This window comes from Palaemon carinicauda, chromosome 4 (assembly GCF_036898095.1).
Source record: "Palaemon carinicauda isolate YSFRI2023 chromosome 4, ASM3689809v2, whole genome shotgun sequence".
NCBI classification, from domain to species: domain Eukaryota; kingdom Metazoa; phylum Arthropoda; class Malacostraca; order Decapoda; family Palaemonidae; genus Palaemon; species Palaemon carinicauda.
In genome coordinates, this window is record NC_090728.1 from 28,918,285 (window position 1) to 28,945,116 (window position 26,832).

At 42.9% G+C, this 26,832-nt stretch overlaps 1 protein-coding gene across 1 annotated transcript in view; it reads right to left on the reverse strand.

The window, feature by feature from the left end:
- The window catches only part of amx (almondex), a 32,409-nt gene extending 20,632 nt beyond the window's left edge, over positions 1 to 11,777 (reverse strand). Inside the window, exon 1 of the mRNA XM_068372106.1 lies at positions 11,658 to 11,777. Coding sequence (XP_068228207.1) covers positions 11,658 to 11,761 — 104 coding nt within the window. The 5' untranslated portion in view covers positions 11,762 to 11,777. The remainder of the gene's footprint in view (positions 1 to 11,657) is intronic.
- Positions 11,778 to 26,832: the final 15,055 nt, after the last annotated feature.

Below are 26,832 nucleotides of genomic sequence, written 5' to 3' on the forward strand. Positions count from 1 at the left end.
CTTCTCCCCTGGGCTTGGGAGCTTGCAAGAGGTCCCGGACTAGGTGAACGACAGGCACGAACAGACGAACCCTCGGACGCAACACTGTAACACTTTGCGCATATCACTTTATCACTTCGATTTTCTGTTTTGCACTTATTTCACTGAAATCGAAATTAATACTAGCAAAAACAGAAAACATATATAAAGATAAAGAATTCAGTGGCTGGAAAAGAGACTAAACACTAGTTCAAATAAACTACGTTTACCATCTCTCACCGCACATAGCCTGGGGACAAGAATAAAACCCTAGAAACGTTTTACCTTCTTCCCCGTACAGCGACTAGGGAGGAGAGGAACACGAGAACAACGTTACCCGCTTGAACGGAACGTTTTTTTCTCCTCTCTCTCCCTCCGTCTCTATCTCTCTCTCTCTTTCTCTCTTGATTTCGCACCTGAGAGAAGAGCCCAATTATATATCGTCAAAACATGTTATTTGGCTAAAGGAAAAAACTGAAAGGTTTTCCAAATAAAAAGTTCCTTTAATTTAGAATTTAAACCATTTAAGCTAAGAAAGAATGAACGAAACGTCAGAATCGATTTACTCTTACTGCAAAGTGAAACCGTGATACACTCTCTCTATATCGTAACGATAGAGCGCATGTTGAACGTCCTGAACGTCAACAACTGCGTAGTCTAAAAAACTAAACGTTAGTTCATCTTTGAAAACAGTACGAGACTATCAAAGAAATTCTTTCATAAAACATTAAATTTAAAAAGTTTTAAATTCTTTAAAGGCTATATACGATATAACGGGCTCAACGTTGATTAACTTCGGTTCCAAGTTAGGACCGCCTACTATCAGGAAAGGTCGCATATAAACAAAACATAAAAATTTATTTTTATATGTTTATAATAAATGGAAAGTTAATCGAAGAGGCCTAATAAAGGCGGAGAGATATAAAATATATAGATCTATAACGTGTTAAGCAAAATTACTAAAAACCTAAACACACTTCCGTCTAAGGGAAGGGTCGGCCATTTAAAAGTGAAAGAGAGTCCATACTCTCTTTGTCACCATAATTAAATCTATCCAAAACGAGTTCAAGTTTTGAGATGAAGATAAAACCCCTGCATAGCGAAAGCTCAAAACTGGAATAGTGTACTTCACCAAATAGTTGTGAAAACAAATCCAGTTAGTAACAGCGTATTTAGTAGGTCTTGCCAGTGGCACGACAGAGAGAAAATTGGTTCTGTGTTGACATGGAGTACTTGAGTACCTGCTCGACAGATGGCGCTGTTGATGTACACCCCCACCTGTATAGCGATCGCTGGCGTATTTTGTCCTTAGGTTTTTCTGTCGGGCAGCAGAGCTGACAGCTATATGATCACCGGCTAAGTTTAATATTGAAAATTACAATTTAGTTGGAAAGGACAGAGCTGTTGAACACCATGTTTGCAAATGAGAACTGGAGGACCTGTTTAAATGTAGCTTGGGACAAACTCAGAGATCAGAGCCTGTGTCTTCCAAGACAAGCAAGGAGTTGTGTTTTAGGTAAAAAAAAAAACCCTGAATACATAAGTAACTTTAAGTATCTTAAGATTTGAAAAATTATTGATACATGTACATCTTTCATTTCAGACACACCAGGAAATGTTGTGGTTCAGAGACCCAGTACTAGTATAAAGTAACCTTAAAGTGACAATACAGCAAATGGCAGTACTTATAAAATAATAACATTCTTAGTATTCCAAGAAAAAAATATGTAATAATGGATAATAAAGGAAAAGGTGATGAAACTGATGGATTAGCAGTCAGGATCATCTGCAATAGAAGGATCCCCTTGTTCAGGTATTGTACTAGCAAGGAAAGAATACCCGGTATATGAAGTCACTTGTCTAAACTTATGCATATCTTTAGCACCATCAAATGCATGCCCTGAATGCAACAACAGAAGGAGATAAACCTTTGGAAATAAAAGGTCTGCGATATCCTACAAATACTTAAAAACCATACCAAGTTATGTTTTAATAACAAGAGATTACTGCTTGCATATATATACTGTAAAGTACTAAATTATTTCAATGAAATCAAATCTTAAGGAAATTTATTTTAACTATTTTACCCCAACGTTTCAATAGAAACAACACTTTTGTCTAGAAAAAGATAAGTCTGGATAACCCGACGAGCCAGAGGAAAAGTATACGGATTCATGAGATTTAGTGTACGGTATTTACAAAGCAAATGTCAAAAATTGAAACACATTTTCCTAACCTACGGTTCATATCAAAGAAACATCATAAGTTGATACCATCATTACCGGAGGACCTCTTGCGCTCCTAGCATGTAAATGCAGAGTGCAGTTGGATCACCGAAATCACTGCACACATTATGCTAAACATCATATATCATAATTCACTTTACATTAAATACCAACTACATAATTTAACTTTACTTTAAAAGCCAAATATATAATCTATATTAAATACCAAATAATGTAAATTAGCCAGAAAAACTGAACATTACATATCCATAAGATATTGGTAGTAGGTTGGCCAGGGGACCAGCCACCGGTTGAAATACTACTGCTAGAGAGTTATGGGGTCCTTTGGCTGGCCAGACAGTACTACATTGGATCCTTCTCTCTCTCGCTATGGTTCAATATCTCTTTGCCTACACATACACTAACAGTCTGTCCTATTCTTTAGATTCTCCTCTGTCCTCATACACCTGACAACACTAAGATTACCAAACAATTCTTCTTCACACAAAGGATTAATTACTTTTCTCTTAGCAAGGGTAAAAAAGGCTCTTTAGCTATGGTAAGCAGCTCTTCTAGGAGGACACTCCAAAATCAAACCACTGTTCTCTAGTCTTGGATAATGGTTAGAGTTCTCTTACTTGAGGGTACACTATTCTATCTTGGTTCTCTTCCTCTTGTTTTGTTAAAGTTTCTATAGTTTATATGGGAAATATTTATTCTAATGTTGTTACTGTTATTAAAATATTTCATTTTCCCTGTTTCCTTTCCTCACTGGGCTATTTTCCCTGTTGGGACCCCTGGGCTTATAATATCCTGTTTTTCCTTCTAGGTTTGTAGCTTAGCGAGTAATAGTAATAATAGTAGTGTAATACAAGCAAAATACATTTATCTTAACACATAACCAGAAAGGGCCTCTGTTCTATAATGACAATTTTTCCATTGAATGACAAAGTGGTTATGCTGGTGAAGTTCTTCTAACTGCCTTTGTATTTGATTAATAGACTAATTGAATCTCTAACGTATTTCTGTATATGTTAGGAAATTATCCAAATCTTTTGAGTTAATTTGATTATCAATTATGCCGCCTTCTGCTATTCTTCATAAAAGAGGTACCTGGTAAATATCTGCCCCTACTGATTCTATTATTAGTCCCACATCCCCTAGTAGTAGCGGCTTCTACATTTACATTAAAGTTATACAAATCGGATGAATATTTATTGTGGGAGAAATCAGTCGTGTATGCAGTTGGTTGGGACAAGCATAAACTTTCTTAGTACTTCTCAAATCAACTTTCATTATGGTGAAAATGTTGTTAATCTTTGTCTAAAATATAAAAGGTTTACCTTTGTCTAAAATATATCATTATGAAGCTAGTTCTATGATTTACAAAATATGATTTAGTGTTACCTTGCCAGGACTGAAGCCAGTTAAGAAGCAAACACAAGGTTGGGACTTAGTCTTAGGATATGTTAAGGATATGGCAGCCTAGGGGAGACATCCCCCAGTAATAAGTAGGTTAGGATACAGCTCCTAGTTTAGGTTAGGTGAGGAACCTAAGGTTAGGTGGTATTCTTGTGTTTGTTTCCCTTTTAAAATGTGGTTTTTCAGTCATAACTTTTGAAATTTTATAAACAGTGCATCCCAAAAGCTTCAAAATTTGTCAAAAAGTTTTCTGAATGTAATTGACTCTTTCGTCTGGCAGGAAATTTCCTGTACAACATGAAACATCTATGATTACTGTGCATAAAGGCTTTTCAGTAGCACTAAGTCGAGATACGGAAGTTTAAGTAAAAAATAATATATCTGAACTTATGACATCTTTTATCTCAGAATCTAATTAGAATTGGCAAGAATATGTTATTTTCCTTAGTAAAATAAATTTTTGAATATACTTACCCGATGATCATGTAGCTGTCAACTCTGTTGCCCGACAGAAAAATCTAAGGTCGGGATACGCCAGCGATCGCTATACAGGTGGGGGTGTACACAACAGCGCCATCTGTCGAGTAGGTACTCAGGTGCTTCTTGTCAACAAGAACTCAATTTTCTCCTCGGTCCACTGGTTCTCTATGGGGAGGAAGGGAGGGTCCTTAAATTCATGATCATCGGGTAAGTATATTCAAAAATTTATTTTACTAAGGAAAATAACATTTTTCAATATTAATCTTACCCGATGATCATGTAGCAGATTCACACCCAGGGGGGTGGGTGGAGACCAGCATACATGTTAACATTAGAAGCTAAGTATCCCGTATTTCATTTTAGCAGTTATTCAAAATAACAAACATAAAATAAATAAGTACCTGGTAAGGAAGTCGACTTGAACCATTACTCTGCCTTTTTAAGTACGTCTTCCTTACTGAGCCTAGCGATCCTCTTAGGATGCTGGGCGACTCCTAGGTGCTAAAGTATGAAGGGCTGCAACCCATACTAAAGGACCTCATCACAACCTCTAATCTAGGCGCTTCTCAAGAAAGAATTTGACCACCCGCCAAATCAACCAGGATGCGGAAGGCTTCTTAGCCTTCCGTACAACTCAAAAAACAACAATAAAAAGCATTTCAAGAGAAAGATTAAAAAAGGTTATGGGATTATGGGAATGTAGTGGTTGAGCCCTCACCTACTACTGCACTCGCTGCTACGAATGGTCCCAGGGTGTAGCAGTTCTTGTAAAGAGACTGGACATCTTTGAGGTAAAATGATGCGAACACTGACTTGCTTCTCCAATAGGTTGCATCCATAACACTCTGCAGAGAACGGTTCTGTTTGAAGGCCACTGAAGTAGCGACAGCTCTAACTTCATGTGTCCTTACCTTCAGCAAAGCATGGTCTTCTTCCTTCAGATGAGAATGGGCCTCTCTAATCAAAAGCCTGATGTAATAAGAAACTGCGTTCTTAGACATCGGTAAAGCAGGTTTCTTGATAGAACACCATAAAGCTTCTGATTGTCCTCGTAATGGCTTTGTACGTCTTAAATAGTACTTAAGAGCTCTTACTGGGCAAAGTACTCTCTCTTGTTCGTTACCAACCAAGTTGGACAGGCTTGGGATCTCGAACGACTTGGGCCAAGGACGAGAAGGAAGCTCGTTTTTAGCTAAAAAACCAAGCTGCAAGGAACATGTAGCCGTTTCAGATGTAAAACCTATGTTCCTGCTGAAGGCGTGAATCTCACTGACTCTTTTAGCTGTTGCTAAGCAAACGAGGAAAAGAGTCTTTAATGTGAGATCCTTAAAAGAGGCTGATTGAAGCGGTTCGAACCTTGCTGACATCAGGAATCTTAAAACCACGTCTAGGTTCCAGCCTGGTGTGGCTAACCGACGCTCCTTTGAGGTCTCAAAAGACTTAAGGAGGTCCTGTAGATCTTTGTTGGTGGAAAGATCTAAGCCTCTGTGGCGGAAGACTGCTGCCAACATGCTTCTGTAACCTTTGATCGTAGGAGCTGATAGGGATCTTACATTCCTTAGATGTAAAAGGAAGTCAGCTATCTGCGTTACAGAGGTACTGGTTGAGGAAACTGCATTCGCCTTGCACCAGCTTCGGAAGACTTCCCATTTTGACTGGTAGACCTTGAGAGTGGATGTCCTCCTTGCTCTGGCAATCGCTCTGGCTGCCTCCTTCGAAAAGCCTCTAGCTCTTGAGAGTCTTTCGATAGTCTGAAGGCAGTCAGACGAAGAGCGTGGAGGCTTGGGTGTACCTTCTTTACGTGCGGCTGACGCAGAAGGTCCACTCTTAGAGGAAGAGTCCTGGGAACGTCCACTAGCCATTGCAGTACCTCGGTGAACCATTCTCTCGCGGGCCAGAGGGGAGCAACCAACGTCAACCGTGTCCCTTCGTGAGAGGCGAACTTCTGCAGTACCTTGTTGACAATCTTGAATGGAGGGAACGCATACAGGTCTAGATGGGACCAATCCAGAAGAAAGGCATCTACGTGAACTGCTGCTGGGTCCGGAATCGGTGAACAATAAAGCGGGAGCCTCTTGGTCATCGAGGTAGCGAATAGATCTATGGTGGGCTGACCCCACAGGGCCCATAGTCTGCTGCAAACATTCTTGTGAAGGGTCCACTCTGTGGGGATGACCTGACCCTTCCGGCTGAGGCGATCTGCCATGACATTCATGTCGCCTTGAATGAACCTCGTTACCAGCGAAATCTTTCGATCTCTTGACCAAGTGAGGAGGTCCCTTGCGATCTCGAACAACTTCCTCGAATGAGTCCCTCCTTGCTTGGAGATGTACGCCAAGGCTGTAGTGTTGTCGGAGTTCACCTCCACCACCTTGCCTAGAAGGAACACTTGAAGTTTCTCAAGGCCAGATGAACTGCCAATAGCTCCTTGCAGTTGATGTGAAGTGTTCTTTGCTCCTGATTCCACGTGCCCGAGCATTCCCGTCCGTCCAGTGTCGCACCCCAGCCCGTGTCCGATGCGTCCGAGAAGAGAAGGTGGTCGGGGGTCTGAACAGCCAATGGTAGACCTTCCTTGAGAAGAATGCTGTTCTTCCACCACGTCAGTGCAGACCTCATCTCTTCGGATATAGGAACTGAGACCGCTTCTAGCGTCATGTCCTTTCTCCAGTGAGCAGCTAGATGATACTGAAGGGGGCGGAGGTGGAGTCTCCCTAACTCGATGAACTGGGCCAGCGATGAAAGCGTCCCTGTTGGACTCATCCACTGCCTGACTGAACATCGGTTCCTTCTCAGCATGCTCTGGATGCATTCTTGGGCTTGACTGATCATGGGGGCCGACGGAAAAGCCCGAAAAGCTCGACTCTGAATCTCCATACCTAGATAGACAATGGTTTGGGATGGGACGAGTTGGGACTTCTCTATATTGACCAGGAGACCCAATTCCTTGGTCAGATCCATAGTCCATCTGAGATTCTCCAGACAGCGACGACTTGACGGAGCTCTTAAAAGCCAGTCGTCCAAATAGAGGGAGGCTCTGATGTCTGCCAAGTGAAGGAATTTGGCAATATTCCTCATCAGTTTGGTAAACACAAGAGGTGCCGTGCTTAGGCCAAAGCACAGGGCTTGGAACTGGTACACGACCTTTCCAAAGACGAACCTTAGGAAAGGTTGGGAGTCTGGATGGACGGGGACATGAAAGTACGCGTCTTTTAGGTCCAACGAGACCATCCAGTCTTCCTTCCTGACCGATGCTAGAACCGACTTCGTCGTCTCCATTGTGAACGTCTGCTTGGTGACAAAAGCATTGAGAGCACTGACGTCCAGCACCGGTCTCCAGCCTCCTGTCTTCTTCGCTACCAGGAAGAGACGGTTGTAGAAGCCCGGGGATTGATGGTCCCGGACTATGACTACCGCTCCCTTTTGTAGCAAGAGAGACACCTCTTGCCGCAAAGCTAGCCTCTTGTCCTCCTCCTTGTAGTTGGGAGAGAGGTTGATGGGAGTAGTTGCTAGAGGGGGATTGCGCCAGAACGGAATCCTGTACCCCTCTCTTAGCAACTTCAGACTGAGCGTCTGCACCTCTGCTCTCCCAAGCCTGCCAGTAGTTCTTGAGCCTGGCTCCCACTGCTGTCTGGAGAGGAAGGCAGTCAGATTCTGCCTTTTGAGGACTTGGAACCCTTCTTCTTTTTGCCACGATGACTGTCGGCACGGGTACCTCCTCTGCTGGAGGTTCTGCCACGAAAGGGCGGGATGAACCTAGATGCTGGTGTGTCCATCCTAGGTCTAGGCACGGAAGGTAAAGAGACTTTACGTGCGGAAGAAGCCACTAGGTCATGGGTATCCTTCTGGATCAACGAGGCAGCAATCCCCTTGATCAGCTCTTCCGGAAAGAGACACTTGGAAAGCGGAGCAAACATCAACTTCGACTTCTGGCATGGTGTGATCCCCGCAGACAAGAAGGAGCAAAGATGATCTCTCTTCTTAAGCACTCCAGACACGTACGAAGCCGCAAGCTCACCAGACCCATCCCGAATGGCTTTGTCCATGCTAGACATGATAAGCATGGCAGAGTCCTTATCCGAAGGGGAAGTCTTTCTGCTTAACGCTCCCAAACACCAGTCGAGGAAGTTGAAGATCTCAAAAGCACAAAAAACTCCCTTCAACAGATGGTCCATGTCAAAAAAGGACCTGCAAATCTTAAATCATCTCATAGCCAGCCTGCGGGGAGAGTCAACCAGACTTAAGAAGTCGCCCTGGGCAGAGGCAGGAACTCCCAAGCCGGGTTCCTCTCCCGTGGCATACCAGACGCTAGATTTGGAAGCAAGCTTGGTAGGCGGAAAGATGAAGGCAGTCTTCCCCAGTTGCTTCTTGGACTGCAACCACTCTCCCAGTACCCTCAAAGCTCTCTTGGATGAGCGCGCGAGTACGAGTTTCGTGAAGGCAGGAGCTGCTGACTGCATGCCTAAAGCGAACTCGGAGGGAGGTGAGCGCGGGGTTGCAGACACAAACTGTTCCGGATACAGTTCCCTAAACAGTGCAAGGACTTTCCTAAAGTCTAAGGAGGGAGGCGTAGACTTGGGTTCTTCAATGTCGGAGTGCGGATCGTCCAAATGCGCAGCTTCGTCTTCATCAGATATTCCATCATCCGAATGCTGAGGAGGAAGTGGCAAAGGTGGAGCAGAAAGCTGAACGGCTGAATCCGGCAGCACGGGTGCATGCGTAGCTGCACCGGATCCAACATCATGCCGCTGCTGGTCAGTCTGCGAGCTGGCAACAACAAAAGCGGAGTGCTGGTGCGTGGGAGGGACTGCCGTGGGTTGCGGAGCATGCCGCATTGCGTCAAAACACGGCAGCTTGACAGCACCTTCCCACTGCTGATGCGGAAGCTCACGCATGTCAACGGAGGGTGCAGCATGAACATGCGTCTGGCAGGGTCGACTGCGCATCGGCGGTGGAGCTCTCACAGGTGGAGTGTGGGAGCAGGCAGCCGCAGTATCTGCTGAGCGCACAACCGTGGCAGGTTGTAGGTTAACAGGTGCAGTGTCAACCTTCTCAGCACGATACTCCTGCATGAAGGAAGCAAGCTGAGACTGCATAGTCTGCAGCATGGACCACTTAGGGTCTACCGTGGTTGGTGCGGCAACAGACGGAGTGATTGCCTGCTGCGGAACCACTCTACCTCTCTTGGGAGGTGTGCAGTCTTCGGAAGACTGCGGCGAGTCCGAACTGACCCAGTGGCTACACCTGGGCCGTTGGACTCGCTCGGAAGGGACCTTACGCTTGAGAGGTCGTGAGACCTTGGTCCAACGTTTCTTCCTAGAAACTTCTTCCACAGACGAGGAATGAGGGGGCTCACTCGTCTGTTTGTGGATGGGACGATCTCTGACAGATACGTCCGCAACCACTGAGGGTACATCCGTACGCTAATCAAGGCCTGTCGAACCCTTTGGTCCTTCGACATTGCTTCTCCCCTGGGCTTGGGAGCTTGCAAGAGGTCCCGGACTGGGAGGACGACTGGCACGAACAGATGTACCCTCATGCGCAACACTGACACTGACACTTTTCACTTCACTTGCACTCACTACACTTCCCACTGCACTTTGCGCTTTCAACTCTTTGACATCGGCCAAAAGTTGATTCCGGTCATTAGCTAATGACTCCACTCTGTCACCAAGAGCCTGAATGGCACGCATCATGTCCGCCATGGAGGGTTGAGCACTAGTAGCAGGGTCGGGAGTCACCACTACAGGGGAAGGAAAAGGTTGAGGGGCATGGGGAGAGGAAAAATCAAACGAGCGAGAAGAACTCCTCCTGATCCTATCCTTCTCTAGCCTATGTGCATTCTTTAGGAATTCGTTAAAATCGAATTCCGAAAGCCCAGCGCATTCCTCACATCGATCTTCCAATTGACAGGATTTACCCCTACAATTGGAACAAACGGTGTGAGGATCTATGGAGGCCTTCGGAAGACGCCTAGAACAAGCCCTAACGCTACACTGCCTGTACTTAGGGACTTGAGAATGGTCAGACATCTTGAATTCTTGAATTAGCCAAGGGGGAAATCCAAAATCTAGCAAAGTTCATTAACAATTAATCCAAATCTAATCAAAAAGCTTGATAAGCTAATGATAATAGATCCTGAATAGCGAAAGCTAAAATCTAGAGCGAATACATCACCAAAATCGTGAAAAACAACTCCAGAAACAACAGCGTATCCAAGTAGGTCTTGCCGGTGGCACGACAGAGGAAAAATTGAGTTCTTGTTGACAAGAAGTACCTGAGTACCTACTCGACAGATGGCGCTGTTGTGTACACCCCCACCTGTATAGCGATCGCTGGCGTATCCCGACCTTAGATTTTTCTGTCGGGCAACAGAGTTGACAGCTACATGATCATCGGGTAAGATTAATATTGAAAACTGAATTTTAGTAACAAAATTTTGATGTAATTGAAGGTTCTGTTACCCAAGAATCTGAAATCATATGAGATATTCCTTTTCATTAGATAAAGGAAGTAACCTTAATGCAAAGAATTTTATTCTCTATTGCTCTGAGAAATATCACAATAATTATAAACTGTTGGTGAATTATTACTTGTGTGCTTTTAGCTTATACTTTAAAATATAAGTTAGGCTGGTACTGGCAATTGTATTGCGACTTCTTTACTCGACTAAACTTTATCATAGGAATAAGAATCTATTTCATTAAACTTGAAAAATGTTCTATAAAAACCAGTGCTCTATGATTTAAGGCCATCAATCTCATTCCTAACAAATTAACGATCACTTGGCATCAGAATTTCTCTTACGTTTTAAAATTCATATAATTAATTCTAGTATAAACTGTACTAATTTTATTCTCCAATAACATTTTCAAACATTTAGCACATTTGCCACACTCACTGATTAAAAAACATACTGTAGTTGATCACTTATGGTACATGACAAAAATTGAATGTGGTATCATATCTCCTATGAACATCTATTAACTAAACCTTTGGAATATTACTGTATCTCAAAACACAAGGAAAATATACTTGCTTATCTAGCTCAAAAACTGCAACAAAAAATACCAGTATTTCTTAAAAATAATAAAATTTAAGCTGAGCTGAAGAAGATGGGGTGTTAACAACAGGTGCAATGAGTGATGAATGAAGTTCTGGGTACTTCCTCCACCAGAGGTTAGTGTTTTTCCCAAAAGATGTTAATTCAGGATACTGAGGCACTACCAGTATGGGGGAGGAAGAGAAATCGATCTTAACCTTTTTCTTTAAAAGTCAGGAACCAGTTGCTTTGATATTATTAGCATTGTGACTACTGTATAAAGTAAGATTCCTTTAAATAAATGTGACTCTCATCATCATCATAACTGTTGGCAAACATGGATTGCTAAGATATACCGCCTAGCATGGTTTCACTTTAAGAGTGACTCTACAGAAATTTAAACAAACCACTCTATGAAATAAAACTATAAAGTAGGCATAATTGCAAATAAACAACACAATAAAGTTTCTTACGTGAACATTGCTCTGGGTGAACTGACAGCTTGACAATTGTCAGTGCCTTCACAAGTATGTTCCCAAGGTTCAGTTTGGTAGCAATAGCGACATGTCATATTCATGGTGATTTTCTATAAAAAAAAAAGAAGATTGCTTTAAAATATCTTTTTAAAATGTCTTTACACTGTATAATAAAGTAAAAATATCTGTTAAACTTTGAGTCCAACCTATATTTTACCCATATTTTGAAATGAAATTACTGTATACTGTCACACAAGCAGTTCATTATATTACACATGCTCATCTCTTCCTTGTGGCCTATATGACAATGTGAATTCTCCAACAAGGATCATAATAAGTCCAATGGGCCTCTAATGAGTTGAATTAGTAATACTGTAGTTTAAAAAAAAGGTGTTTTGACAAAGGAAAAACCTCTTTTTGGGAAGATGCTGTGTGGTTCCCAAGGACTTTCCTATCAAAGAATAGAACAGGTAATCCAATATAACATAAAATACCAAGGAAATAGTTTTCCCTGCCCCAGGGCCAGTGCAGACTCAGTAAGTACAGTAATACCTCTCTTCATGTCAGTTTAATTTACATCAGTTCCAGCTTAATGTCTCTTATCCTTAAGTATAATATACAAAAATTAAATCCATGTTACGTTGTTTTCCCAGATCTTAGGTCTGTTTCTATGAACTGTACAGTACTGTACTTCAAACAGAAGCCTATTCATATTAGTATCTGTTTTTTGGGGGCTCAAGCCATGTCGTCCTGATGGAAGGTTCCTGTTGGTAGCTTTCTAAGGGATATTTGGCTACAGTGATATTCCCAGAGAATTGACCTTTAGGTCTCCAGAATTCTAACCCTGGCGTGAATATCCTTAAAATGTCTCTTAAGGATATCGCATAATATCAGGGGACGTATATCTTGATATGACACATAGCAATCTTCACCCCGAATAGCGTTTTTGTTTCGAGGGGGAAGAGTGGCGAAAACAGAAGGGGAGCCGTTATCAAGGTTACCCTTCCTCCCGTACTATTAAGAGTATCCAAGATGGCGCTTATTCCTATTTATGTAGTGATTTCGCACGGTGGTTTTCCATGTTGATCTAACGTTTGTGATCATTAATTTGAGGATTTATAATGCAAACTCCAACTTCTTCTGCCTCTGGAAAGTTGAGTATTTATTCTTTACAGTCTATAATTTTTAGCTCCTGCAATACAGAGAAATTAGAGTAATTTTATGTGTTTGGAGCTTGGCCGATCACCGGAGGCGCCACGGGTGATGTCGTTCATGATGCATGTGTTATTTAGTTAGCAGAACGACATTCCCGGTTGTAATAGCATTAATAAATTATGAAAGCTATTTTGGCACAATTATACTAGTAAAGATATATATAATTATGCATATATTTTCCTCTTCCTTATGTCGATTGTATACGTTAGAGTTTCGGCGATTTAGGTAACTGAAATCTCGCCCCGCGCTAGGCTACCTAGCCTACGCGCTTTACTATACTTTCATACATGATCCCAGTTTACCCTCGTGTATCGTTTTATCAATTCAACGGTAGATAGATATCTCCTAGAATTATTTATATAACTCGATACTCGTCTCCTGTGGAAATTTAAGGGTAATCCCTCCTTCCCTCTGAGTGCCGCCATGGGCGACAACCCTATCTTGGTCTCGCCATACAGTAGTCACTCCGGCTTGACTAGGCTAGTGTTTTCTGTTTCCCACCCTTGCCGGCGAGTATCCCGGCTTTGGTTTTCGACAGAACCTCAGAGTATTCAGTCTTTCTGCCGGCGGCCCTGCCGGCTTACAGCTGCCGGCATAGGAGGCTATGCCTCCCTAGGTCGCACTTGAAGTGGTAGTATGATGCCGCCACCTTCTCCCCTGCGGTGTAGAAGACTAGCCCTGTTTCGGCAGACCCTACACAGAAAAATAGATATTCTTCTGCCACATAGGATGGCACCGATACTGAAACAGTTTCTCCCTTGTGTGGTAGTGGCGGCAACCCTGCTGCCTTCTTCCACACTTGATACAGGACCCTTTCCCTGCCCCTCTCTGTCCTTTAGCAATGGCCAAGCCATCGCAACCCTGTGGCAGTCGTCCTACAATCTCACCGCTAGCCGGGTAGGTTGTGGTGCCGGCCGGGCTCCTACATAAGCAGCTGTATAGTCACTCAGTCTTTCCCTTATGGACGCAAGGCTCCGGGAAAGGTTGTGCCGGCTGTGACGGCTGCCGGTGGGAGACCCCTCTACTGTCGAGTGTTCTTCAGTCCTCTCTTGGATTGCCATCCACAGTCCCGAAGCCGGCAATGACCGGCAACGGATTTTTGGCTGGATGGAAGCTTAAATAATGCATTCTCCCCTTCCATTTGAACCTTCATTCTGGAGGAAGGCATTAAGATTAAGTATTTACACCCTTATTTATTGTTAACAAACATTTAATAAGGTAGCCCTTCACTCCATGCTTTCTCTCTCTGTCAGCTAGTGCCGCCAGGTACTAACCCAGCCGGCAACATACCGTCTGGATCGGTGCCGTCAGGTACTAACCCAGCTGGCATGGGGCGATGCCACCAGGTACTAACCAGCCGGCGACATGCGGGCTGGACCGTGCCGCCAGGTGCTAGCCTAGCCGGCAATATGCCGACTGAACTACAATATATGATTATACAATAGCCAGTATATTTGCAGTATAGTATATACTGCAGACAGAAAACTATAGTATATATTATACAGTAGTTATTTTCCAACATGCCATGTGCTTCCTGGCACAGTCTATTGTTGAGACCAACCCTATATTGAAAGGAAAGATTTCCTTCAATATACTGATAGTTAACCGGTTAACAATTTACCCCACAATATTAAAGAACCTAAGATGGGTCAGTGTTAAGATACACTTATCTACCCCTAAGGGTTAGAACCCTTCTCTTGAGTTTGCCTGAGTAGGGAAACTCTAAGGCTTTAATTTTGGGGGAGGTCACAGCAATTGGCTGGACAGAAAACACAAGTATGTGTCTTAACTAGTTCCTTTCTAGCTTGACTATCCTAAGCTATAATGGTTAAAATATTAATATTAATATTTTGCATAATTTGCTTATCATGTGAGATAAACAACCGCATACTCATTTAATTTTCCTCTCTTTACAAGAGGACCAGATGAAGTTCGACATCATCTTTTGCAACCACAGGAGTAAGGACTTCTGTGGCCACAAAGCATGCAAGTCTCATGCCCCCTGCAACAAACAGACCGAAATCCTGCGGTACTGGGACCCACAAGACTGCAATATATGCCGGACCTTGGTGACCGAAGGTTTTGAAGACCCCAAGTCAGCGGAGTCGAGGGATGTAGCACGAGCAAAGCTGCGCAGATGGGTACGAGGGCTCCAAAAGAACTCTTCGGGACCGTACCTTCCAAATGAAAGGATGCGCGACTTGCTGTTCCCGAAAGCGGGTATGAAGCTGTCGTACCCCACGTACGACCTAAACTCCCCGGCGTCCAGATTGCCATCAAGACGGATGTCAGTGACACGTTACAAGGCATAGACATCCATCAGGAAAGGATGTCTTTAGTGTCCACAGACACTGAAAAGGATCTTCTCAAGGATGATCCCGAGGAGGAGTCTACTCTACCTCCCGATGAAGATGATGAAGTCGAGTCGGAGTCCCTTCTGTCGGTGCCGGCACCAGAGCCGTTACCTTCAACATCTTCTGCCCCTCCATCAGACAACATGAGACAGGCACTGGCCAATCTTACGGTTCTAATGGAGAGCATTCCCAAGCAAGGCGAAGCTAGGGAAGCGAAACTTGAGAGAGCGCTCCGTGAAGCTCGACTCTCTGCCTCCCAAGGGTCATACAAGAGACTCAGAGTCCAAGACCTCCTACCCTGCTCCGAAACTAATCCCTGGAGGTATGCAGAGTTTATGCCGATCACCAACAGCAAACTCTACATATTGGAGAAGATGGAAGCCGTCCCCATAGACGACATTCAGTTCTGGCCAAGCTTCAATGCTTACCCAGACTGCTTCATTCGACTGAAGCAGGAGCCAGCGTCGAAGGAAGAGACGGAACCCTAGGAGGTCATGGTATTCGACCACGACACGGCACAGGCTCTCTTGTTGAGCAGCCTCAAGAAGGTGGGCTTCACGAACTCTAAGGTGTCTGCCCTGAGCAAGAAACATCCTACCTTTCTTGCTCCAGCTTCAATAGCCTTCCCCTTTACATCGAAGGCTTTTAAAGCCGTTGCCAAGGCAGTAGAGGTAGGCAAACCTTGTCCTACACTGGAAGAATGTAGACCCCTGTCGTTAGCCCTGCCCATGGAGGATAAGGATTGGAAAGAAGTCCACCTAACCTTCTCGGTAGGGAAGCTGGATGCAGATATCGCTGGACGCCAGTTCAACAAGAATCTCCCAAAGCTGTCAGACTTGCGTAGGGAGCAAGAGACAAAGGAGAGACTAGCGGCATCCCTATCCCTACGGAACTGTATGGAAATGTGCGCAGGCTTAAAGAGCACCCTAGACATGAACATGGTCATGGCCAAATTGCACATGGCCACCTTAGTAAAGGACCTGTACGGCTATATGAAAGCCAGGAGAGCATGCAGAGAGTTCGTGTTTGCTATAGCAACTGTGAAACACGAACCCAGGAAACTGATAGCTTCCAATATCTGAGGTAAAGACCCCTTCCCAAATGAAGTGGTCAAGGAGGTAGTTGACAAAGCTGCCACGGAGAATAGAAATCTCCAGAAGTGGAGCATGTCATCCAAACGAAAGTCTTCCTCGGATGCGGGTCCCCAACCTAAGAGGAAGACCAAGAGACCTAGACTACCCTCTCGGCCGGCCCAGCAACAACATCCCACAGTCACCATGACCATGGTGCCCCAAGTGGTTGCTCAACCACAAACCACATTCCAGATGGAGCCTCAGCAGCTGGTTGCCGAGTCACCAGCATTCAACCATGGGTTTGAGAGGCAGACCACTACCTTTCGTCCCAAAGGTAGAGGCTCCAGACGGGCTCCTCAAAACACCCCTCACGAGGTAAGGAAGGACACGGTCAGGGAGGTAAATCCTCCGGACAACCGAAGCAATGAGATGCTTCAGGTAGGAGGGAGGCTCCAACAATTTCAGGATCGTTGGACCATCGATCCTTGGGCCCACAGCCTAATCAAGAACCGACTTGGATGGAGCTGAAGCAAGGCTCCACCATCATTTCCTCATTTCTTCCAACACTCCACCCCCTCACTGGAAGAATATACCCTAGAACTATTGAGCAAACGGGTAATAAGGGGAGCAAAGTCCATCAAATTCCAGGGAAAGTTGTTTTGTGTTCCCAAGAAGGACTCCGACAAACTCAGTCATTCTGGACTTGTCGCCACTCAACAAACTCAACAAGTTCATTGAGAACAGCAAGTTCAGGATGTTAACTCTTCAGCACATAAGGACCCTGTTACCAAAAGGCAGATGTTTACTGGCATATTCCAGTCAACCACCCCCTCTCCTCCTACCTAGGATTCAAGCTACAAAAGAAAAAGTATGTCTTCAGAGCCATGCCCTTCGGACTAAACATAGCCCCAAGGATCTTCATGAAACTTGCAGACGCAGTCGTTCAACAACTATGCCTAAAAGGCGTTTAGGTAGCAGCGTACCTGGACGACTGGCTGGTGTGGGCAGCATCCAGGATGGCTTGTCTGCAAGCATCCAAGAAAGTGATCCAGTTCCTGGAACATCTAGGATTCAAGATCAACCTCAAGAAGTCTCGACTTTCTCCAGCTCAGTTGTTTCAAGGGCTGGGAATCCATTGGAACTTGAAGTCACACTGCCTCTCCATTCCCCCAGTGAAGAGGAGAGAGATTGTAGGATCTGTCAAGAGACTACTGAAATCCGACAGGATCTCAAGACACCAACAGGAAAGAGTACTGGGCTCTCTCCAGTTCGCAGCAGTGACAGACCCAGTGCTATGAGCACAGCTGAAAGATGCGTCAGAAGTCTCGAGAAGGTACGCATCAAAGATTCGAAGAGATAAGAAATGACCAACACCAACCTTACTACGATCACTTCCCAAGCCATGGTCGAAGGCCAAGAACCTAAAGAGGACTGTGCCCTTACAATCACCTCCGCCATCGATAACCATCCACACGCATGCCTCGATGGAAGGATGGGGAGGTCACTCCCATCAAAGGGAAGTCCAAGGGACTTGGTCTTCTCTGTTCAAGACTTTTCATATCAACATTTTGGAGGCCATGGCAGTCCTTTTGACGTTGAAAAAACTCTCTCCTCGCAGATCAGCCCACGTCAGGCTGATCCTGGACAGCGAAGTGATAATGAGATGTCTGAACCGACAAGGATCGAGACTGCCCCATATCAATCATGTGATATTAGCCATCTTCCGTCTGGTGGAAAAGAAAAGATGGCATCTATCAGCAGTTCACCTTCAAGGGTTCAGCAATATGACGGCGGACGCTCTATCCAAGCTCAAGCCGATAGAGTCAGAATGGTTCCTAAACGCAGACTCATTCTCCTTCATCTTACAACAAATCCCGGAACTGCAGGTCGACCTCTTCGCGACGAGCAACAACAAGAAACTACCTCGATATGTAGCCCCATACAAGGACCCTCTAGCGGAGGCAACGGATGCCATGTCCCTCGATTGGAACAAATGGAACCGGATTTACCTGTTCCCTCTGACCAATCTCCTACTGAAGGTCCTCAACAGGCTGAGATCCTTCCGAGGAACGGTAGCTCTAGTGGCTCCCAAGTGGCCCAAGAGCAACTGGTTCCCTCTGATAATAGAACTGAAGCTGAGGCTGGTCCCTCTACCGAACCCAGGACTATCTCAACGGGTTCAGAAGTCGACTGTCTTCGCTTCATCACAGAGAACCCAAAACCTTCATCTCATGATTTTCTCGCCCTAGCGGTCAAGAAAAGATTTGGGATCTCAAAAGCCACTCTAGACTTCTTAGAAGAATACAAGTCCAAGTCAACTAGAAGACAATATGAATTGTCTTGGAAAAAGTGGGTTGCTTTCATCAAAGCAAAACTACCGAAAGAATCTCAATAGACTTTTGTCTGTCCTTCTTTATCCACCTTCATGAACAAGGCCTGGCAGCCAACACGATAACTACGTGTAAGTCGGCTCTGACTAGACCTCTTCTATACGCCTTCCAAGTAGACCTGTCGAACGAAATCTTTAACAAGATCCCAAAGGCATGTGCTATACTTAGGCCTGCAGCTACTCCGAAGCCCATTTCATGGTCCTTGGACAAGGTCCTACATTATGCTTCAACAATGAAGATTGCTCTCTCAAGGATCTAACTCAAAAAGTTATTTTCCTGTTCGCTATAGCCTCGGGGGCTAGAGTTAGTGAAAAAGTGGCCCTATCCAGAAACGAGGGCCATATTCAGTTCACAGAAGTGGGAGAACTGAATCTCTTTCCTGATCCAACCTTTCTCGCCAAGAACGAGCTACCCACTAAGAGATGGGGTCCCTGGAGAATCTGCCCTCAGAAGGAAGATGTCTCTCTGTGTCCAGTAGAATGTCTAAAGGTCTATCTTCGAAGAACTTCAGACTTCAGGGGAGGACAGCTCTTTAAAGGAGAAACTTCAGGATCAAACCTATCCTAAAAACAACTGAGGGCGAAGCTCACCTACTTTATTCGCAGAGCAGATCCTGACAGGACACCCGCAGGTCATGATCCAAGAAAAATTGCTTCATCACTGAACTTTTTTCAGTAAATGGACTTTGAGCGTCTTCGCTCATACACTGGATGGAAGTCAACCAGAGTGTTCTACAAACATTATGCAAAGCAAGTGCATGAGTTGAAGCATTATGTGGTGGCGGCAGGTAGTGTATTAAAACCTGTCGTCTAGTGCTGCGATGAACAGTGAATTGATTGGGACTCTCAATTATGGTGAAAAGGTGTTGACACCTTCCAGTGCAATACTTTTTAAGTGAGTGTCACCATGGTGACACTAAAGACTGTTCAAAAATCCCAGGTGTAGAATTATACAGATAACACTTGTGCCGTGTGTACTTTACACAGTGTTGATAATATCCAACAATTACAGAAAACTATATTAGAAAATTTTATTAAATTTTCAAATTTCATAGTGGCATTAATCATTTCTTCCCTTTCAGGAAGAAAATTTGTTCTGTATTAAGTTGTATATATGTATGATTCTCCTAATATATTAACATATATTACACGTTATGCTATCTTTAGTAATTTTTCGTGAATAAATGTCTATTAATGTGTAATTGCGTCTTATTTCGCCCCACAATTAACACAAATAAAGTATAGCCAGAGTTTTCTTACTTACTTACCTAAGTAAACCTCATATTATTGTATGTTTACGGACAATAAATATAGTTGATACTTTTGTTCCAACAAGTATATACAAACCGTGAGACTCTTGTATATCTAGTTGATACTATATTTGTTCATACAGTATATGCAAATCTTGAGCCCCCTTTTCTACTGTCAAGTATGACTCTTCCCTGCAGAGGGCAGGAAGCCCTAACATTGCTTATGATTAGTGGTAATGACGTATAACGTTAACGTCATATGTCTCAATGGTCCGGATGACTATAGAAAAATCTGTCCCAAGGTTAAGGCACCAATGAAGATTCACAGATACAGTGTTTTCTAGTAATTCTCTGGTAAACTTCCATCAGGACGCCATGGCTTGAGCCCAAAAAACGGATTTTGAGCGAAGCGAAAAATCTATTTTTGGGTGAGATAGCCATGTCCTCCTGATGGACCCGCCCTCCTTTTCCATAGAAAAGGCCTAGGCAAAATCCCTCCCGAAACTGCTATATGCTCAATGCTACAAGGAATAAGCGCCATCTTGGATACTCATAATAGTACGGGAGGAAGGGTAACCTTGATAACGGCTCCCCTTCTGTTTTCGTCACTCTTCCCCCTCGAAACAAAAACGCTATTCGGGGTGAAGATTGCTATGTGTCGTATCAAGATATACATCCCCTGATATTATGCGATATCCTTAAGAGAAATTTTAAGGATATTCACGCCAGGAGTTAGAATTCTGGAGACCTAAAGGTTAATTCTCTGGGAATATCACTGTAGCCAAATATCCCTTAGAAAGCTACCAACAGGAACCTTCCATCAGGACGACATGGCTATCTCCCCCAAAAATAGATTTTTCGCTTCGCTTAGAATCCGTTATATAATATAATAGCATGCTTTAAGTATTTTTTTGTGTTCAGTATGTGAATAGGGAACATATACTGTAAGTCACTTTCTAAGACGAAAAGCTGACCTAAGTTGAAAATCACCTAATGTCGAGTCTCTTGGAACCAATTAACGACATTGGGTGGGGTATCACTGTATAAGGAAGAACCATGAGCTCAGTCTCTATTGAACCTGTCACAGCTTCTCAAATATAGAAATTCATCAGAGAAAAGATAACACGTCATCACCAAAAACCAATCCTGATACTGGAGATAATACTACTAGGGTGCTGAACCAGGGATATTCTCTCATGAAATGATCGACTTGTTAGCCTTTATCTTTCACCTGTTCATGCATGAACTGGATGTTTGCCTGACTGTAGGTGACTTGACCTGTGTGGCACATGAGTCTACCTTAAATAGGTAGTAGGTTGGCCAGGGCACCAGCCACCTATTGAGATACTACAGCCAGAAAGTTATTGGGACCTTTGACTGACCAGACAGTACTACATTGGATCCCTCTCTTTGGCTACGGCTCGTTTTTCTTTTCCCGACACGTACGCTGAATAGTCTGGCCCATTCTTTCTGTCCTCATACAGACAACACTGAGATTACCAAACAGTTCTTCTTCGCTCAAGGAGGTTAACTACTACACTGTAATCGTTCAGTGGCTACTTTCCACTTGGTAAGGGTAGAAGAGACACTTTAGCTATGGTGAGCAGCTCTACTAGGAGAAGGGCACTCCAAACTCAAACCATAGTTCTCTAGTCTAGGGTAGTGCCATAACCTCTGTACCATGGTCTTCCACTGTCTTGGGGTAGAATTCTCTTGCTTAAGGGTACACTCGGGCACACAATACTTTCTTATTTCTCTTCCTCTTTTTTTTTAAGTTTTTATAATTTATATATTAGATTTATTTTAATGTTGTTACTGTTCTTAAATATTTTATTTTAATTGTTAATTACTTCTATTGTAGTTTCCTTATTTCCTTTCCTCACAAAGCTATTTTTCCCTGTTGGACCCCTCAGGCTTATAAGCATCCTGCTTTTCCAACTAGGGTTATAGCTGAGTTAATAATAATAATAATAATAATAATACCAGTAATTTGCTCTGGTATTATTCTTTGGGGACCACAAAGCAACCTAATTATAAAAAACAGGGATTTGATGAAGGAACAAACTTCCACCTCCCAGGACTTGTGAAGGGAAGAGCGGCATAAATGAAACTTGATCCTGGAATGTAAAGATACTTCCCAGGCAAGGAAAATATGCCCAATAAGCATTGTCCCAGGTGTTAGTATTGGTTCTTGGTGAGTAAGGTGTGTTCTGTTGGTAGACAAATTCAACATTGGAGGTGCTGTGACGGGTTCAATAAAGCCTGAACACGTATGTCTCCCTTATTACACTTTAATACACTGGCCCTAGGACATGGAAGACAATATATCTTTGGTATATCATGTAGTATTGGATTATTATTTTTATTATCATTACTTGCTAAGCTATAACCCTAGTTGGAAAAGCAGGATGCTATAAGCCCTAGGGCTCCAACAGGGAGAATAGCCCAGTGAGGAAAGGAAATAAGGAAACTACAAGAGAAGTAATTAACAATTAAAATAAAATATTTCAAGAATAATAACATTAAAAATAGATCTTTCAAATGTAAACTATATAACTTTACAGAACATGAGGAAGAGAAATAAGATAGAATAGTGTGCCCGAGTGTACCCTGAAACAAGAGAACTCTACCTCAAGATAGTGGAAGAACACGGTACAGAGGCTAAGGAACTATCCAAGACCAGAGAACAATGGTTGATTTTGGAGTGTTCTTCTCCTAGAAGAGCTGTTTACCATACCTAAAGTCTCTTCTACCCTTCCCAAGAGGAGAGTAACCACTGAACAATTACAGTGCAGTAGTTGACCCCTTGAGTCGAAAAAGAATTGTTCGATAGTCTCAGTGTTGTCAGGTGTATGAGGACAAAGGAGAATATGTAAAGGATAGGCGTAGGCAAAAGGAAAATGAGCCGTAACCAGAGAGAAGGAGCCAATGTAATTCTGTCTGACCAGTCAAACGACCCAATTACTCCCTAGTGGCAGTATCTCAATGGGTGGTTGGTACCCTGGCAAACCTACTATCTATTCTAGTCTTGGGGATCACACAGCAACCCAATAAAATCAAGCTTTTCTTTTGTCAAAACACCTTCAATGACTAACTCTTTCCCATCCTTTTTCATCGTGTCTTTTCCTGAAGAGTTGTTTTAGAACTGTGCTTGACAAACAAACAAGCTATAGTAAAATAAATTCCTTCCTTAACAAATGCAAATTCAATTATTTGCAAAGGGCCAAAAGCATGTAAAGGACCCTTTTAACAGGTATCGTGCCATTATAATGTTTCTGAAACATGTAAACAATAGATACTTGTATTATGATAATTTTTATCTTTTTCATAGCTTTTGTGACAATTACAATAATTCTGAAGGTAAACAAAGAGGATTTCTTTAGTTGTGTACATGGAAATAAGGAATCTATGAGTTATCTTCAAGAGGCAGCCCATATTTGCAAAATTTTTACCCGTGCTAGTATTTATGCTATGTAACCAACTTGAAAATGTTAAGAGATGACTGCAGTGTGTTTAAGATATAAGAAATATATTTACAGCAAACTTCAGACACCTAGACTAATGAGAGGTAAAGAAGCATACTAAATCTTTAATAGACCCAGATTACTGGAATATTTTATTGTTGGCTAGTCTATGACCTATTAGGCCATGATATAAGCACAAGTCATACAGTATTTCATCTTGGGTATCTCCCAATAAAGTTACTAACAACAGCAAAATTAATTTTCAAGTAATTTAGTAATTTTCATTTAAAATTAATTATAAAAAACATTTTTATTATAAGATATATAAGTGTATTTCAGTGCTTACCTTTGAATCATAAACAACTGATTTACAAATTTGAACTTCATAACCTTAAAATGGAAATAAATAAAGAAATTTCATAACAATCTTTCTCCTAAAAGATCATCAACCATAGTATTACTATGCCATGTCATCTGGTAAAAACACAGGAGGCTAGCCAGGAAGTGTCTTTGTCCCATGAATCTAACTTGTTTATATCAATACATATCATAAAGAGAAAAATTTCAAGTGGAGAAAGAGGAGGGCATACATTATGATTGAAGGGTAAGTATAGAAACAAGATTTTATAATAATAATAATCCTGTTTCTGTTTCCATACCTTCAATTACCTTAAAATCATAAGCTAAATCACACATTGGTGTGTGATTTAGTGGTGGGTAAGTAATCAAATATAAGAATAACATCAACAAAATTTTTTTTAAATCCATCCATATACCAAGGCACTTCCCCCAATTTTGGGGGGTAGCCGACACCAACAATGAAACAAAACAAAAAGGGGACCTCTACTCTCTATGTTCCTTCAGCCTAATCAGGGACTCAACCGAGTTCAGCTGGTACTGCTAGGGTGCCACAGCCCAACCTCCCACATTTCCACCACAGATGAAGCTTCATAATGCTGACTCCCCTACTGCTGCTACCTCCGCGGTCATCTAAGGCACCGGAGGAAGCAGCAGGGCCTACTGGAACTGCGTCACAATCGCTCGCCATTCATTCCTATTTCTAGCACGCTCTCTTGCCTCTCTCACATCTATCCTCCTATCACCCAGAGCTTTCTTCACACCATCCATCCACCCAAACCTTGGCCTTCCTCTTGTACTTCTCCCATCAACTCTTGCATTCATCACCTTCTTTAGCAGACAACCATTTTCCATTCTCTCAACATGGCCAAACCACCTCAACACATTCATATCCACTCTAGCCGCTCATTTCTTACACCCGTTCTCTCCCTCACCACTTCGTTCCTAACCCTATCTACTCGAGATACACCAGCCATACTCCTTAGACACTTCATCTCAAACAAATTCAATTTCTGTCTCTCCATCACTTTCATTCCCCACGACTCCGATCCATACATCACAGTTGGTACAATCACTTTCTCATATAGAACTCTCTTTACATTCATGCCCAACCCTCTATTTTTTACTACTCCCTTAACTGCCCCCAACACTTTGCAACCTTCATTCACTCTCTGACGTACATATGCTTCCACTCCACCATTTGCTGCAACAATAGACCCCAAGTACTTAAACTGATCCACCTCCTCAAGTAACTCTCCATTCAACATGACATTCAACCTTGCACCACCTTCCCTTCTCGTACATCTCATAACCTTACTCTTACCCACATTAACTCTCAACTTCCTTCTCTCACACACCCTTCCAAATTCTGTCACTAGTCGGTCAAGCTTCTCTTCTGTGTCTGCTACCAGTACAGTATCATCCGCAAACAACAACTGATTTACCTCCCATTCATGGTCATTCTCGCCTACCAGTTTTAATCCTCGTCCAAGCACTCGAGCATTCACCTCTCTCACCACTCCATCAACATACAAGTTAAACAACCACGGCGACATCACACATCCCTGTCTCAGCCCCACTCTCACCGGAACCAATCACTCACTTCATTTCCTATTCTAACACATGCTTTACTACCTTTGTATAAACTTTTCACTGCTTGCAACAACCTTCCACCAACTCCATATAACCTCATCACATTCCACATTTCTTCCCTATCAACTCTATCATATGCTTTCTCCAGATCCATAAACGCAACATACACCTCCTTACCTTTTGCTAAATATTTCTCGCATATCTGCCTAACTGTAAAAATCTGATTCATACAACCCCTACCTCTTCTAAAACCACCCTGTACTTCCAAGATTGCATTCTCTGTTTTATCCTTAATCCTCTTAATCAATACTCTACCATACACTTTTCCAACTACACTCAACAAACTAATACCTCTTGAATTACAACACTCATGCACATCTCCCTTACCCTTATATAGTGGTACAATACATGCACAAACCCAATCTACTGGTACCATTGACAACACAAAACACATATTAAACAATCTCACCAACCATTCAAGTACAGTCACACCCCCTTCCTTCAACATCTCAGCTTTCACACCGTCCATACCAGATGCTTTTCCTACTCTCGTTTCATCTAGTGCTCTCCTCACTTCATCTATTGTTATCTCTCTCTCATTCTCATCTCCCATCACTGGCACCTCAACACCTGGAACAGCAATTATATCTGCCTCCCTATTATCCTCAACATTCAGCAAACTTTCAAAATATTCCGCCCACCTTTTCCTTGCCTCCCCTCCTTTTAACAACCTTCCATTTCCATCTTTCACTGTCTCTTCAATTCTTGCGCCAGCCTTCCTTACTCTCTTCACTTCTTTCCAAAACTTCTTCTTATTCTCTTCATATGACTGACCCAATCCCTGACCCCACCTCAGGTCAGCTGCCCTCTTTGCCTCACGTACCTTGCGCTTTACTTCCACCTTTTTCTCTCTATATTTTTCATACTTCTCTATACTATTACTCTGCAGCCATTCTTCAAAAGCCCTCTTTTTCTCTTCCACTATCACCTTCACTCCTTCATTCCACCATTCACTGCCCTTCCTCATGCTGCCTCCAACAACCTTCTTGCCACATACATCACTTGCAATCCCAACAAAATTTTCTTTTACTAACTTCCACTCCTCCTCTAAATTACCAGTTTCTCTTACTCTCACCTCATCATATGCCATTTTCAACCTTTCCTGATATTTACTTTTTACCCCCGGTTTTATTAGCTCTTCAATCCTCACTACCTCCCTTTTACATCCACCTACTCTATTCCCCCACTCTTTTGCTACAACTAATTTTCCTTCCACCAAAAAATGATCAGACATACCGTTAGCCATACCCCTAAACACGTGCACGTCTTTCAATCTTCCAAACATTCTTTTAGTTACCAACACATAATCCATTAATGCCCTTTCTACTACTCTTCCATTTGCCACTCTTACCCATGTATACTTATTTTTATCTTTCTTTTTAAAGAAGCTAGCACTTATTACCATCTCTTGTTCAAC